The following is a 14,941-nucleotide window of genomic DNA, read 5'->3' as shown; positions in this document are numbered from 1 at the left end:
AGAGGAAGAAGAAGAAAGTCCCATGTAACATTGCCTAAGTTCTGTCCAGGGTACATCAGGACTATGTGGACAACCTTTCCTACAACAGCAATCATAGGTGAAAACAGGAAGTAAGTATATACAGAACCAGTCAAAAGTTTGGATACACTTTCTCATTCAGGTTTTTCTTTGTTTTTATTACTTTCTAAATTGTAGATTAATACTGAAGACTTCAAAACTATGACAGAACACATACAGAATTAGGTAGCAAACAAAACAGTGTTTACCAATCCTGAATATGTTTTATATTTTAGATTCTCTCTCAGTCAGATTCATGAGGTAGTCGCCTGGAATGGTTTTCTAACAGTCTTGAAGAAGTTCCCAGAAGTGCTGAGCACTTGTTGGCTGCTTTGCCTTCACTCTGCAGTCCAACTCATCCTAAACCATCTCAACTGGGTTTAGGTCAGGTGATTGTGGAGGCTGGGTCATCTGACACAGCACTCTGTCAGATATTCTCTGTGATTTATGTCACAAATTCATGACAGTTTTTTTCATCAAGGAACCACATCCCTTCTCTTTGCAAGGTTGGATTACACCTCGTACACCCAGTAAACAAGAAAACAAAACAATGTCTCTCCAATCTGGATCCTTATGATCAAGGGAATAGGTTTGGTCTCAACACTGCAGCGTCTGTGGCGTGTTGAGGTTGTATTCTGTTGAAGGTTTTGAATGAGGCATGAATTCTGTTTGTTTGGTTCCTTTTGCTGTCTGCAGTGTCTCAAAGCATCTTGTCCACAGTAGAATTGAATTTGGTATTTACATGAATATATCACATGAGCAAAGAACATGTGCTTTGTTATTTGGATGAACTATTCTGTGTCTGTCAACAGTTGCTATTCTTATTTTTAAAAGAATCTCACAAAAGACGCACATGTTCCAATTTCAACTTTTATTACAAACCATAAATTCATTTACATACATGAGGAAACACCAGTGTATCGTGTGTGTTAGTCATCAGTTTTTGCGTGTGCTTGTCTTGTTTTATCAGTGTGAGAATGTATGAAACTGGCTGGATGTGTGTTTGTGTCGGTCTAATAGCTCTTGGTGGTCTCGTATGTGTCTGGGAAAGGGAGGCTGACGTGTCCACTTCCAGCCACTAGAGGCAGAACTCCAGCATTGGGAACAACGTTCCAGGACAGTGTCAGGGTGATGTTCTTATTGGCTCTGGAGACAAGACAGACGTGACAGTTAGTCAGCCAATCACATTACAAAGCACACACAGCCTGGTCAGATGGATCTGGGTTTCTGTGAGGAAAGCTGGTGAATCAGTTGGTGATTTAATGATGTGTGTGTGTGTGTGTGGTGTGTGTGTGTGTGTGTGTGTGTGTCACTAACCTGAGTCCATTCCCATCATCAAAGAAGAAGTATTTAGACTTCATGTCTCTGAGGTTCAGTTTGGTGTTTTCTCCTCTGAGAACTATCTTATCCCACAGCACCACCTGATTGAGAGACTGACACACATATACAAACATACACGCAGATTCATTTCACACACTCTCTCTGTGTCACTGACATGTCCACTGATCAACAGAAAAGCTGCAAATGAGACACTAACATCTAGACTGAATGTTAACAGCCACACTAAAATTAAAATATTTGATTCTATATGTATTAATTTAATTTCTAAATCTAATATATATATCTAATATATATATTACCATGTATTCAATGTTGCATTGCATAAATATATAACACACATCAACATATCCACGACTGATATCAATGAATCAATAGAACTCTATTTCTTTGTGCAGTGTCACTGATCTGAAGCAGAGCTGCAACTAACCATTAATTTATTATTGATCAGCCTGTCAGTTGTTTTTGATATTAATTATGTCTTTAAAACATCAGCAAACGCTGAAACATGTCCATCATGTTATCTTAGAGCACAAGTTCAGGAAATGTCTTTGAACCAACTCGATCGTACAAAACCACAAGATAATCACTTTATCGTGATAATCAAGAAAAACAGCAAATTCTCACATGTGAGAATCTGGAACCATCGAAGGTTTGACGTTTGCTTGAAAATAACGGAGACAATTAAATGAGACGATATTTGGTTATCAAAATAGATGCCGACTCAGTTTTATTTCAGTAGACTAAATCAACTAATCATTGCAGCTTCAATCTGAAAAACATGTTATATATAAGCAAACACAGACACACATCTGATCTGCTCATAGTTCTACTTAATGAAAAGGCTAGTAACATACCCGTGAGTCAGAGTAATCTTGCTCTGTGTGTGTCTGTGTGAATGTGACTTACATTGCTCTTCGTGGCATACTCAGCAGACAGATAGAGAAACAGCTGTTTCACGTTCCAGTCAAAAATTGGCTGCAAATGTAGGAAATATTAAGGAACAACAAGACATTAGACACTTTCCCTGCAGAAACAAGAGCTGGTCAAGTTCACTTCTTTCTTACACTGTCTCTAATCACACAGGGACCACATCAACACCATATAAACGGGATATAACCTATGACGGACAGATGGGTCTATTTCTTATGGGATGATGATATTCTGAGGAAGTTCACTGGGGAAATCACACTGAATCTAAATATACAGACTGTGTATCACATCTGTGTGTTCATATTAAAAGGATAATTCCAGTATATTTAAACCTGGTGTTATTTCCCATAAATGTGACTAGTGTGGCTCTTTGAGTGGTGATAACTTTCCATTTGCCACCTCTGTTGTTGAGGTACAGGGAAACGAGGACTCACACAACACAGTGATATTGGGGCTATTGCCACAAGCCTCCTAAAACTTCCCAAATAACTAAAAAACATGAATCATTTCCAATACTTGTTTCTGAGTCTGTCTGAAAGTAAACAGAAATGTAGGTAAAGTATTAAAGTAAAAGTAATGGAAAGTACTGGTTTGGCCTCGCTAACTGATACTGTTAACATCAGTGCTTAAGCAGCATGTTACTGTTTGAACTACTTTCTACAGTTTCATATACTGGGACGCCAGATCAATCTGAAGGGTTGTGAGAAGAAAGAAGGAAAAACAAAGCTCTGTTTTCAGTTTTAGACTTTTTCTCTAACCACTGATTTTTTGCTGAGATATTAGATCATTTATTGAAATGAAACCATGCAAGAAGTTTAGAGGGAAAAATCACTATTAGATGGAGCTGATAACAGCTCATAGACTTCTGACATGTGACGACACAACACTTATTGTAAGACGTCAGACGCCAAAAAGGTTGGTCTATGACAATGTGCTGTTATATTTTCCATTGTGTAAAATCTACACCTTAAAAGAAACTAGTAACAAAAGCTGTCGAATAGTAGTGGAGTAGAAAATCTTATATTTCCCTCTAAAATGTAGAGGAGTGGAAGAAGAAGAAGAAGAATCTGCTATGTAGGAATGGGAGAAAATAAAACCATAAATGTGCTCTATAAACAAATCTACATGAACTTCTTCATACATGTGCTGTGCACTACAATACATAACTCTGAGTAGATGTAGTCTAAAGGATATCAGCTGAGAGGTCAAAAGTGATGAAACCCAGATCACTGCGCTCCCTGGGTCCTGTGAAGTCATCAACGTTCTTCCTGTTGAACAGAAAGAGATGAAAGTAGGGTGAGAGAGGGTGAGGGATATGGGAGGTGTTAGGATTAAGGAAACTGACTGCTGTCTACTACACACCCATCAGCCGCAACATTAAACCCACTGACAGGAGAGGTGAATAACACTGATCTGTTGGATCCATGGCCACACAGGTCTCATGTCCAGGCCCCGATTGGACAGAGCTGTTTTGGCGACACAAGGGGGACCTACATAATAGTAGGCAGGTCCCACAGATGCTGGATCAGATTGGGATCTGGGGAGTTTGGAGGCCGTGAGACGTCCAAGTTCACAAGATGTTAAACTGAAACCTGACCCAGCAGCAGCAGCAGCAGAAGGCCGTGCAGACTGTCTGTTTACCGGAACAGCATCTTAGAAACGGCTTTGAACTGCTCATTGACCGTGTGGATTATAAACAAGCAGCAGTAATATACATCACACAGTTATACCAGCGTTGTAAGGCAACACAGCTGCTACAGAGGACTCTTACAGCATCACTTTGGAGACGTGGATGTCCACTGGCACTCTTCTGTCTTTGAAAGCTGTCGTGATGAAACACCCGAAAGTTAAAGCTGCCATGACGCTCAGAGAGAAAGCGAACAGGGAGTTAGCTCTGGACAGAACCGTATTCATCTTTAAATGACAGCTACAGCCACGGGAATGAGGAGAATAACGTTGTATCACTCAAGCTGTGCACGGTTGATTCTCCGCTGAGCACAAAAAGGAAGTTGTCAAGTCTTACACAGTGAATGCGTACTTCCGTTCCATGTCTTTCAAAATAAAACCACCGTGACTTCAGGACGTTTGACCGTTTGTTGTACCGATATCATGTTAGTCATTTTCAGCAAAACGTTAATATTTACTGAACTTCATATTCTTGGTTTGGACTGTTAATCAGACCAAAAATATATTTGTAAACATCAGCTCGACTATGGAAAATATAACCGCATTTTCACTATTTACTTTGTAGACAGAACGATTACTCGAACAGTTGGCAGATTAACCGATAACCACAGACCATGAGATGATCTGTTCGTATTAATGTAACTGTAAGTTTTAGACAAGCAGCAGTGGAAACGGCTAAATAAATTTACTTCCGATTTCATGTCTGTGTGTATCTCCGTTAACTTGACGCAACAGGAAACAGGAAATAAATTTAAATACGAGCGATGATTCGGCGGAAGAAGTCAAAACTTTATTCATACCACATTCAAGAACAACATGGGGCCCGGTGAAGTCTGTGTAATGTTCAGTCAGTACCATCCTAAATGCAAGGATTGCAGGAAGCATACAGTCCACTGTATGTAAATACGTAGTCAAAAAATAAAATACAAAATTGTTCTAAAGGTAATTTTGTTTTTTGCAATTTTTAATTATAATTAAATAGTAATGGAAATAGAGATATTTCATGAAACACATATCATGGGCCTATTTTAGTTAACACAATGACCGTGTATATTAATTATATTGTCAATAGGCAATAACTTTGATCACATCTATTATTTGAGATTTTGCCCTTAATATTGTGGTCTTTATTAAGTATCTTATTACATGCACACACACTGACTTTTGACCCCATGTTACTGTCATTATTTCCCCAGGCATCCAGAAACTAACCAACCAGCAAATAATAGTTGATCAATTGATTAGTCGATTGACAAGAAATTACGTGGCAACAATTTTGATAATTGTTTAAAGCAACATTATGCAACTATTTTACCTTAAAGTAACAGCTTCAAAATATTTTTTATTTGCTCAGCAAGTTCAAGTAGAGTTATGTGAGTAATACAGAACTGTAGATTGTTTCCAATATTTAGTGAGGATGGATTTAGGAGTGGTTTGACATCACTAAGTCTCCATTTAACAAGCGCTAGCACAACAGTTGCTGTACGCCCATTAACTGCACTTCTTTAATTTTCCTTGCACTTTGCCTTATTGAATGAGATTTAGTTCTCAGTTCTTACTCCAGGGTCTCCTACTGCACTGAGGCTTTAATGCTGTTCCTCACTTGTGAGTCACTTTGAATAAAAGCATCTGCCAAATGAGTAAATGTAATTGAAAGCACAGGAGCATGTTGTGAATTATGCGCCGATCTTTCAATCTGAACATGGAATTCAGACTGAGGCTGACACAGTTCGACCTACTTTAGAAAGCTATAGTCCAGTCTATATATACAGCAACTGCTACTTAGGTCACACTGCTGTGTGTGTGTGTGTGTGTGTGTGTGTGTGTCTAAAGTTAGACTGGTATGGGACTGATATTGGTTATTTGGTGTAACTGGTCCAGTCAGTCAGTGTGGTGCCCCTCAGGGGTGTAATGGAGACTCTCCCACAACAATCTACTTTTATTTTTTATTATCATATGAGATGTCAGACAAGTAATTCCTGTAAATATCTTGGATTCCAACACAATGTGGATAGGAGGAAGGAGGACAAACTGTTAAATGTGATGGAGAATGCGCCTCATCCCCTCCACGACCTACTGGTCAAACAGTGGAGCACTTTCAGTAAGATTCCTCTTGAGCTCTGCTCTGTCAAAAACTTCAGAGGAAGTCATTCCTGCCAGCTTCCATCACACAGCACAAGTCTCCTCTTGGGATCGTCCCCTTCATCTTCATATATGATGATACTGGTTTTGAAAAGTGTCTCTTAAGTTGTATATCACAGGGGTAGACATGAAGAGGGTGTCCTCAGTGAAGTCAATTGAAGTCAATTTCACTTTATGAATCTTATAACTTTTCATATCACTAACCTGGATCTGGATATTGCTACTGTGTCTGGACACTCCTGCATCTTAACATGTGATGTGCTGATGTGTATATCTATGGTAACAGCTGTGTGTGTGCGTGCGTGTGTATTTGAAATTGTACAGTTTTATGACCCTTAAAGCAACACAACGTAACTTTCAATGTGCAACAGCAGCCTTTGCAGGCACAAGTGGTAATTCATTCTGTTGGACTCCAAGTGAAAGCAGTTAAGCTGTTTTCATGTACAGAAAACAAAGCTTATCAACCACGTGCTTGGAGCTACGACTGTGTATTCCAACTCATTGAAGTAAAACACAGCCGAGCTGAAACAGGAAGAACTCTTGCTGCTAACAAACATGCAGTCTCCTCACTGGATATTAAGATAAGATAAGATAAGATAAGATAAGATAGTCCTTTATTAGTTCCCACAATGGGGAAATTTGCAAGAGATGAACACCGGTTTTTAATTTTTAAGTCCTGCAGTTTGGGCATTACTCTTAAACTTGCTGGGCCTCATTCTGGCCGTTTAAGCTGCTGTGCAATTCTTGTGATCGTACCCACTCACTACGGTTACATAGCTCAAGAAAAAGTGTGGCTGGGGGAGTGTGCAGTGGTCTGCAACAATGTTTAGGTGGGTTGTATATGTTGAGTAATATCCAGAAGGATGCCAGGACTTAACTGTTTATTAGACTGACAATTACTTCCTGGTTGATTTGATATTAATTGATTGTTTAGGATATACAGTTTTTTAAAACAGTGAAAAAAGTCCATATTTTGGAATCTTTTAAAATACTATAACACACAATACTGACCACTGGCTTTGTCAGTGCAGACAGGACACATGTGTCGTGTGTGTGGTGTGACAGTGGGATCTGATCAGAGGTCAGATTTGATGACATTCAGTAAGATCCTCTGCGGGACACAAAGAGTTAAAGATCAGACATGATATCTGCCAGGAGTCTGTCAGACACAGCTGATCACATGCTCTCACTGCCCACTGACCATATACTGTTTATATATAGCTATATATACCACATATAGCTGAAAGCTGTAGGCAGACTGCTTCACGTCAAGGACAAAAATAGCCTCTCTCGTCGACACGTGGACGCGCATGTGAAGCGGTCATGTGCGTTGAACACAACAACAACAAAGCCATTCAGCCAATCGCGTCGCTCCGGTCGCTCCCCTCTCTCCTCAGCCCGCCCGCACTGTTGCAGTTGAGTTTGAACGGTAACCGCGTGAGGACGGGACGAGGGAACATGCCAGAGGTTTCGTCCGGAGCTCCGGAGGTGTCCCGGAAAAGAGGAGCCGAGACCGGATCGTTGACTGAACGAAGCCCGGAGAGGAAGAAGGCCTGCTGGGGTATTCTGACCAGCCAAGGTCGGTGCACTGTTGTGCTGTGGTTAAAATCACAGGCTGTTTATACCGCTATGGAAACGGGGAATCTCTAATCTTACACCTCATATTTACAACTTTTGACAGCCTGAGTCTATTTGCACACTTAACAGAAAAAAACTCTCAACTGCTGTTAGGAATGTCTGATAGACTTGGAAAGCTGAGGAGAGTCAGATTAGAGTGAGGGCTGCAATCAGACATATTTAATTCTCAAAACTGACATGCAGTGAGATTCCAGCAAGAGCATCTGCAGCAAATGTTCAGGAGTGACTGGCTTTAAAATGCCTCCAGTATCATAACTGAAAAAGCTCTTTCCTAGATAGGAGCAACTTTTTTTTTCCACATCTCAAGATCTAGTGACAGAGTGAAAGAGAAATAGAGAGTAAAATGATTCTCCTCCTATTTTGATTGAATGCTTCCTGCCACAGCATTGATTTGAGCTATTTTTAAAAAGCATATTGTTGTTTAAAACCTTAAATTAAAATCAGAATGGTACCACTGCTGCTAATACTACTACTAATAAAATAATAATGATATATTATTATCATAACTAGTGTAATGTAGGATTTTAATTTGATTTAAAAATCACAGTGGGGCTGAATTCGGAATAATTTTGGTTAGTTAGTTCAGTTCTACAATAAATAAGTAGCTGATCAGGATGCTCCTCATCCATCATATCAGAAGCAGACACCCATGATAGAATCATATGTTGCTTCTGTGTAATATCAAACCAATCCCTCAGTCTATGTACTGTACTTGTCTGCTGGTGTTTCCTCCTTTCTCTCCATCACTGCTCTGAAGGCTTACAGCTCACATGTCTGACCAAATTATTCATGAACAGCAGAGAAATGATGTAGGGTTGGCTTAGGGACATAGGGTTTATGGTCTTATAAGAATATATTGGAAAGTATTTTTTTTTAAACGTAATCATATGATTGACAGAAACATTTTGATAAGGATCCCTTAAATTAGATTTTAAAATATTTGTGACAAAGGTATGTGCTATGTGGATCATTGTACATCTGAAAAATAGATTTAAAATGAATAAACTGAACAAGATGTGAAAGGATGAAGGTGTACAGGAAAAATAAGGAACAGAGAGAGTGATTAAAGAGAGTGTTGTGGTGAAAGGTGAGGATGAGATTCAGACAGGTGGTTAATGTTTGACGTAAAAAGGGGGAATCAAAGTGTTTTCCGTGGCTATTTGTGTTGTTGTTGCTCAGGACCTTTCCAAAATGGCTGCTGGCACGCACCACCCGGAGGAGGCCAGGGACGTAAATGACCTTACAGACCTTCTAAATATGGCTGCCTGCCTCTATAACTGTCCACTCTCAGCATATTAGATGAGAACAACACCTCTTTTAAACATGTTTTTCTTCAAAGATAAAGTCTTGGTAGATTCGATAGGTGACATAGCGAGTTTGGACAGGTTAGGTTTGTTTGTTAGGTGTGATCTGAACATAGTGAAAAGATGTTCTCCCTGTGAGAGACACAGCCTGTCTGTTATCCAGCTAGTGATTCAGTGAGCTAGTAAGCTAGTTACTAGTTATTTTTAGTATTTGCAGTGTGTTGTCAGTTTTCAGTGAAGGCTGTAAGGTGATCTTCAGTCTGACAGACTCTGCATAAGAACCTGAAGAGGTGTGGAGGTCCTTTCACATCCACTTTCATTCAAGATGTCATACATCTACCAGTGGCTGGATGTGCCATGGGGAGACGGAGACATGGGTATGTTCTTTGTTAATAAGACTGTGTGTGTTGATGTGTATAGTGAGTGCAGTTACTGCTGCCACAGCTGTTGAGAAAACGTTCACTAGCACTATATATAGCTACAGGGAGCAATGCTAATGCCCTGCTATAGATTCTGTTAACAGACAAAACTGGTTAGAAGTGGTATTAATTAATGGTATGGCTGATTGGTTTATTTTTACTGCATTCAAAATAAATGATGCAACAACTAATATAGCATCTTTTTAATGACATATAAAACCCTGGAGGAAATGAGTTCACCTAAGGGTCTTATTTGATACTACCTGGAGGTCGACCAAGTCATAAATGTTCACATTTGACATTTTTGGGCGACTCAGGGTCTTGTCTTTAAATTGTTTGTTGAGAATATTCAGTATAATTATTTGATTATGAAGTGTTGTTAATTAATTGTCCTCCAATTAAATAATTGACCCTAATCGCAAACTGGTGACGGGGGTTAGGGATGGTGAGGAAGTGAGTGCCGAGGATAACTGATGTTTGAGTTCCTGGAAAGGCTGATCTGTCTGGTCCTCCGGACACTGGAGGAGGTGAGAGAGTTTGAGGGGGTGGGGGCCAGGATGGAGCTGTAGTCCGGGATGAATCGAGGTGGCACGGTCTAGGAAATGCTGGACCCGTTGTGGGACCCAGGCCTAGGCCAGTCAGCCACCACACCTTGGAGATGTTGTCACAAAAAGTTGGTTCCTCTGGAGAATGACTCAGACTTGCTGGATGTGTTCCTGTCTGGTCTTGGAAAAGACAAGGATGTCATCAAAGTAAACAAGAACTACAAGAGCACATCATTCACCAAGGCTTGGACAACAGCAAGGGTATTGGTGAGCCCGAAAGGCATGACCAGATACTCATAATGGCCACTAGGAGTGATGAATGCTGTCGTCCCCTGATGCAAGTGATAGGCATTTCTCAAGTGCAGTTTAGTGAAAAACAGTTCAAAATGAGTAGAAGGATGTACTTGTTCTTATTTTTCTTCTCCTCAAAGAAACCAGCTCCTGGTTGAGGAGGAGGTTGGAAGGATGATGCCGGCTGTCAGGGACTCACCAATGGTCTCTGCAGTGGACAGGGAGTTCAGATGGACTTAGGGTGGGGTGGTGGGTGGGAAGACGTTGATGGTCATAAGGGTGACACAGAGACGAGCGGGTAGCTTTGTTGAAAACTGCTCTGAGTGGGTGTTACACAGGTCAGTATACTCTGAATTTTATCTGAGTTGCTGGGGGAGGATGACAAGCAGATTCAGACACAGCATGACAATGCTGGTGCCACTAGTCCAACCCCTCTGGACTAGTTAACATGTGGATTATGCCCACACAGCCAAGGATATCCCAGGATGAGCAGAGGAAAGTTAACAAACTCATTGTGATTACCTGACAGGCTCAGGTACAGGGGACCTGACTAGTGTGTCTCAGAACAGAGGAGATGTCCATTGATGGTACACACCTCCACAGGTTTCGGCAAGGCCCCCGTCCATGAAGTCAGCATTGATTAATACCACTACAGAGTCCACCTGGTCTGGGAGGATGAATTGCAGAGGACAGGATTGTGTGAGAGCTCACCAGCACCATCACGGTTACTGGTTAAGCATGGCTTTTACTGAACAGGTCATGAGGAAGTGGTCAGACTGGCCACAATACAGACAGAGATTCCCCTGGAGCCATGGCCTCTAATTAGTGTTTCTATCAGTGTCAACTTGATACAGAGCTGATGCTGTAATTTTTGTTACTATAGGGAGATTAATTTGAGTATCACACACTTCAGGTTATCACTATGGTCAATCAACAGTGAATCTAACCTGAATTGTGTGTATCAGTTTATTACTAGGATTACATTGCATTAATATTAGATACTGTATAATATTAAGGAAAGTGTATGGTTTGAGCAACAATAAGTGCAGCATCCAGGAAGGAATATCCAGGAATCATTCAGATCATTCCAATGTCACCAATGAATCAAAAAGAGTAAAAAAACAGTTTGATTAACAACATAATAAAATACAGTCTTACATAAATAATAATGTCACTGGAAGGCAGCGTTGTCACATCATAAACTGCATTAATTTTTATAATTTGGGCATTTATAATTTTGAGAATAATGAACAAGTAGCTAAGTCGGTATGTGAGTTAAGTGCTACTGCTATACTTCAAAACTAAAATCTAGTTTCTTGTCTCTGTGAATGTGTGTGTTTGTGTCCAGGGTCCTGGGCAGATCGCTCCCCTCTCCATGAAGCAGCCTCTCAGGGTCGACTTCTTGCCCTGCGCACTCTGCTGGCTCAGGTAACACACACACACACACACACACACACAGTGTGTGACTTGAAACAAGTCAAACAGAAAGACTGATCCAAATGAGGCAGTGTGCTTCTTCAACAAATAAAGTCATAATGCTGTGTGCTTTTATTTCTTTAGGGATATCACGCCAACAATGTCACCATCGATCATGTGACACCTCTCCATGAAGCCTGTCTATCGGGACATGTAGCCTGCGTCAGAGCATTGATAACTGCTGGAGCTAATGTGAGTTTTCTTTTCATCACCACCTGCTACATTAGTTTCTGACCCAGACACAGGGTGACACAGACAGAGTTCAGGAGAAGGAAACATTTATATGTGTGTCCAGGTGAATGCTGCTACCATTGATGGAGTCACTCCTCTGTACAACTGTTGTGCCTCTGGAAGTGTTGGCTGTATGGAGCTGCTGCTGCAGAACGGAGCACACGTACACACACCACACGCACACTTCCCGTCAGCACTGCATGAGGCCTGCAAGAGAGGTAAACACAGCATCCGGGGGTCATGTGTCTTTGTAGCTGGATTAGCCTTTGTGTGTTTGTCCAGACGTCCATCTGTCATGTACAATATCTCAAACACCGCGTCATCAGATTCTGGCTGAACATGGCCCGAATGACTCATCTCACTTCGGTGTGTGTGTGTGTGTGTGTGTGTGTGTGCAGGTAGCAGCCAGTGTGTAGAGTCCCTGCTGTCTCATGGAGCAGATCCAGACTATGAAGTACCCCACCTGGGCTCTCCTCTCTATATGAGCTGTCTGCACCGCCACACAGCCTGCTCAGAGATCCTGCTGCACACAGGTGGGTCTCATTCACTGCAGCTTTCTGCCACTTCAGTCTGTGGTACAGCTGTGTTACCTGCTGTGTGTGGGCTGTGACTGTCAATCTGCAGCACAAGCAATGTAGCTTATGGACACTGGTCACGTTTATGCAGAGTGGAGAAATAAGGAACTTTATCCTGCAAACCAGAGCAGCCTGTGGATTCTGTGAGGAGGCGATACTCACTTACAGTAATGAAACAAAAAGTGTAGCGTGTCAACCAGGTCACTCCTGGGACAAACATCTCAGTAGCTAAGTAATAGGCTAGCTCTACTGGTAACTACATTTATATTTAATCTCATTTATTACATTTTCCTCCCGACTCCTCCTGCTCTCTCGTCCTTGTCTTTTCCAGGAGCCAGTGTTAATGTGGGCAGAGGAGGTGACAGTCCTCTGCATGCAGCTGTCAGACAGGACAGTGCTGATCAGGTGTCAGTGTTACTTGACTACGGAGCTGATGTCAACCTCAGAGACAGTAACAATCAGAGACCTGTGGAGCTAGCGCCCCCTGGTGGGAAAACGCAGCAGCTGCTACTGGCATTTGAAGGTACTGCGGTTTCTTCCATTGAGGATCATCACTATCATCACTGATAGGTGGAACCACTTGAAATTCAAGCTGAGCTGTATCACAGCAGTCAAATCACTCTGTCTCTCTCTAGTTTCTCCGAGGAGTCTCTGCCAGCTGTGTCGTCTCCAGATCAGGAAGCTGATTGGTCGATCCAGACTTGAGCAGCTCCCCCGCCTCCCTCTACCTTCCCTGCTCACGCGCTACCTGGAGCACACGTAGACGATACACACACACACACACACACACACACACAGCAACTAAAAACTCTCTGGGATGCACCAAGCTCCTAATTAACCACATTTCATGTCAACATATCATCACCATGGTTTATACTGTATGGTTGGCTTCGTCATTTCATCAAATTACAGTGAAAGCTTCATCATACGTTGACTTTGTGTTGCCAGAAATAGCACAGTCTCTCTCTGTTTTAAATGTTTATGCAGTAGGACTTTATATTTTTCCCTGTCAGATGACAGTGACAGCTTACCCAGACTTTTAACTCATCTTATTCTATGTCTTGGTTAAGCACAGTGTGTTGTCTTGTGATTACTGGAATTTATTTTCCATCGGCAAGCCTTGAAATATTTGTTCATATATGTAAATACCAATAAATGATCCATGATGTGATCTCAGTGACCTGTCCAGCATGGAGCCAGTAAACGGTTTAGTTGGTAATTCATTATTCATATTACAGGTTTCATCATTTGTGGAGGGAATATTCAGATCTTTTTCTTAAGTAAAAGTACTAATACCACAATGTAAAAATACTCCATTATGAGTAAGAGTCCTGCACTGAAAATGTTACCTAAGTAAAAGTATGTAAGTATATTCGGGATCAGTTGTTTGGTTTGTAAAAATTCAGAAAATATTAAAAAATGCTAAAAGTGGCACATTCACAATGCTTTCTTTTGTCCCACTTTAAAATTCATTAAAAAAGACTACTATTAGAATAATTCCAAATAAAAGTTAGGTGCATGAAATGTTTTCACATGAGAAATAACCTAAACAACTATCAAATTAGTTCCCAACAGATTTTCTGTTAACAGAAGACTTGATTAATTGATAAATCATGTAGAGACAGGTAACAAATGAAAGCCTAAAAAGGAGGTGGAGAAACAGGATGACAATGTCCCCACCCACAGGAGCAACGGAGTCACTGAATGGTTTGATGAGAAAGAAAATGATGTGAATCAGATGCTATGGCTTTTCGCAGTCACCCAATCTCAGTTGAACACCTGTGGAAGATTTTGGACGTCCACCATCATCACAGCACCAACTGAGAGAATGCGTTTTGGGAGAATGGTGTTTGTCCCTCCAGAGGAGTTTTAGATGACTTGAACAATCAGTGCCAAGGAGGACTGAAGTTATTCTGAAGGCTCATGGTGGAACAATACCTGAACTAACACATTTGATGTTTGGTTTTTCCTTTAATTTGTCACCCATTTAATGATGTTGGTTAGCTTCATCTGTGACAAAGAACCATTATCTTGTAGTGTGTACCCCACTTTAGTTACATCCCACCACTGGGTTCCACTTTGCCGATAATCATTTGTGGTTGACTGCAGACTGAAAAACTCATTTAATAAGTTGTCCAGGAAGATTCTCAGTCCAAGTCAAAGAAAGAAGCCTATTTGTTCTACTGTGGTGTTTGACTCCTAAGAAATGTTGTTAAATGACGTCTGATGCTGTGAGGTCTGACAAGGATCTAAAGTTACCTGTACACACAACATTATTTATTCTAATGCTTTAAAATAATAATGTC

The 14,941-nt window shown here is 41.0% G+C and overlaps 2 protein-coding genes across 3 annotated transcripts; one reads left to right on the top strand and one right to left on the bottom strand.

The window, feature by feature from the left end:
* Positions 1-913: 913 nt before the first annotated feature.
* Positions 914-4,355, bottom strand: spcs3 (signal peptidase complex subunit 3). The gene is made up of 5 exons (XM_018660871.2): positions 4,100-4,355; positions 3,523-3,596; positions 2,305-2,381; positions 1,375-1,490; positions 914-1,203 (listed from the first exon to the last, which is right to left on the bottom strand). The coding sequence occupies exons 1-5, from the start codon at positions 4,240-4,242 to the stop codon at positions 1,071-1,073; spliced, it is 543 nt and encodes a 180-aa protein (XP_018516387.1). The 5' UTR covers positions 4,243-4,355; the 3' UTR covers positions 914-1,070.
* A 3,109-nt stretch (positions 4,356-7,464) lies between these two features.
* Positions 7,465-14,066, top strand: LOC108872917 (ankyrin repeat and SOCS box protein 5). Of its 2 annotated transcripts, XM_051070569.1 has the most exons (8): positions 7,592-7,735; positions 9,358-9,475; positions 11,702-11,781; positions 11,914-12,021; positions 12,125-12,278; positions 12,459-12,593; positions 12,967-13,158; positions 13,271-14,066. In XM_051070569.1, exons 2-8 carry the CDS (start codon positions 9,424-9,426, stop codon positions 13,396-13,398), a joined length of 849 nt encoding a protein of 282 aa, XP_050926526.1. In that variant the 5' UTR covers positions 7,592-7,735; positions 9,358-9,423; the 3' UTR covers positions 13,399-14,066. The 2 variants fall into 2 exon arrangements, with proteins under 2 accessions (XP_018516357.1, XP_050926526.1); XM_018660841.2 differs by lacking the exon at positions 9,358-9,475 and having other exon boundaries at positions 7,465-7,735.
* Positions 14,067-14,941: the final 875 nt, after the last annotated feature.

This window comes from Lates calcarifer, linkage group LG5 (genome assembly GCF_001640805.2).
Source record: "Lates calcarifer isolate ASB-BC8 linkage group LG5, TLL_Latcal_v3, whole genome shotgun sequence".
NCBI classification, from domain to species: domain Eukaryota; kingdom Metazoa; phylum Chordata; class Actinopteri; family Centropomidae; genus Lates; species Lates calcarifer.
The sequence above is the reverse complement of the archived record's forward strand: the minus strand, read 5'-3'. Positions and strand labels throughout refer to the sequence as shown.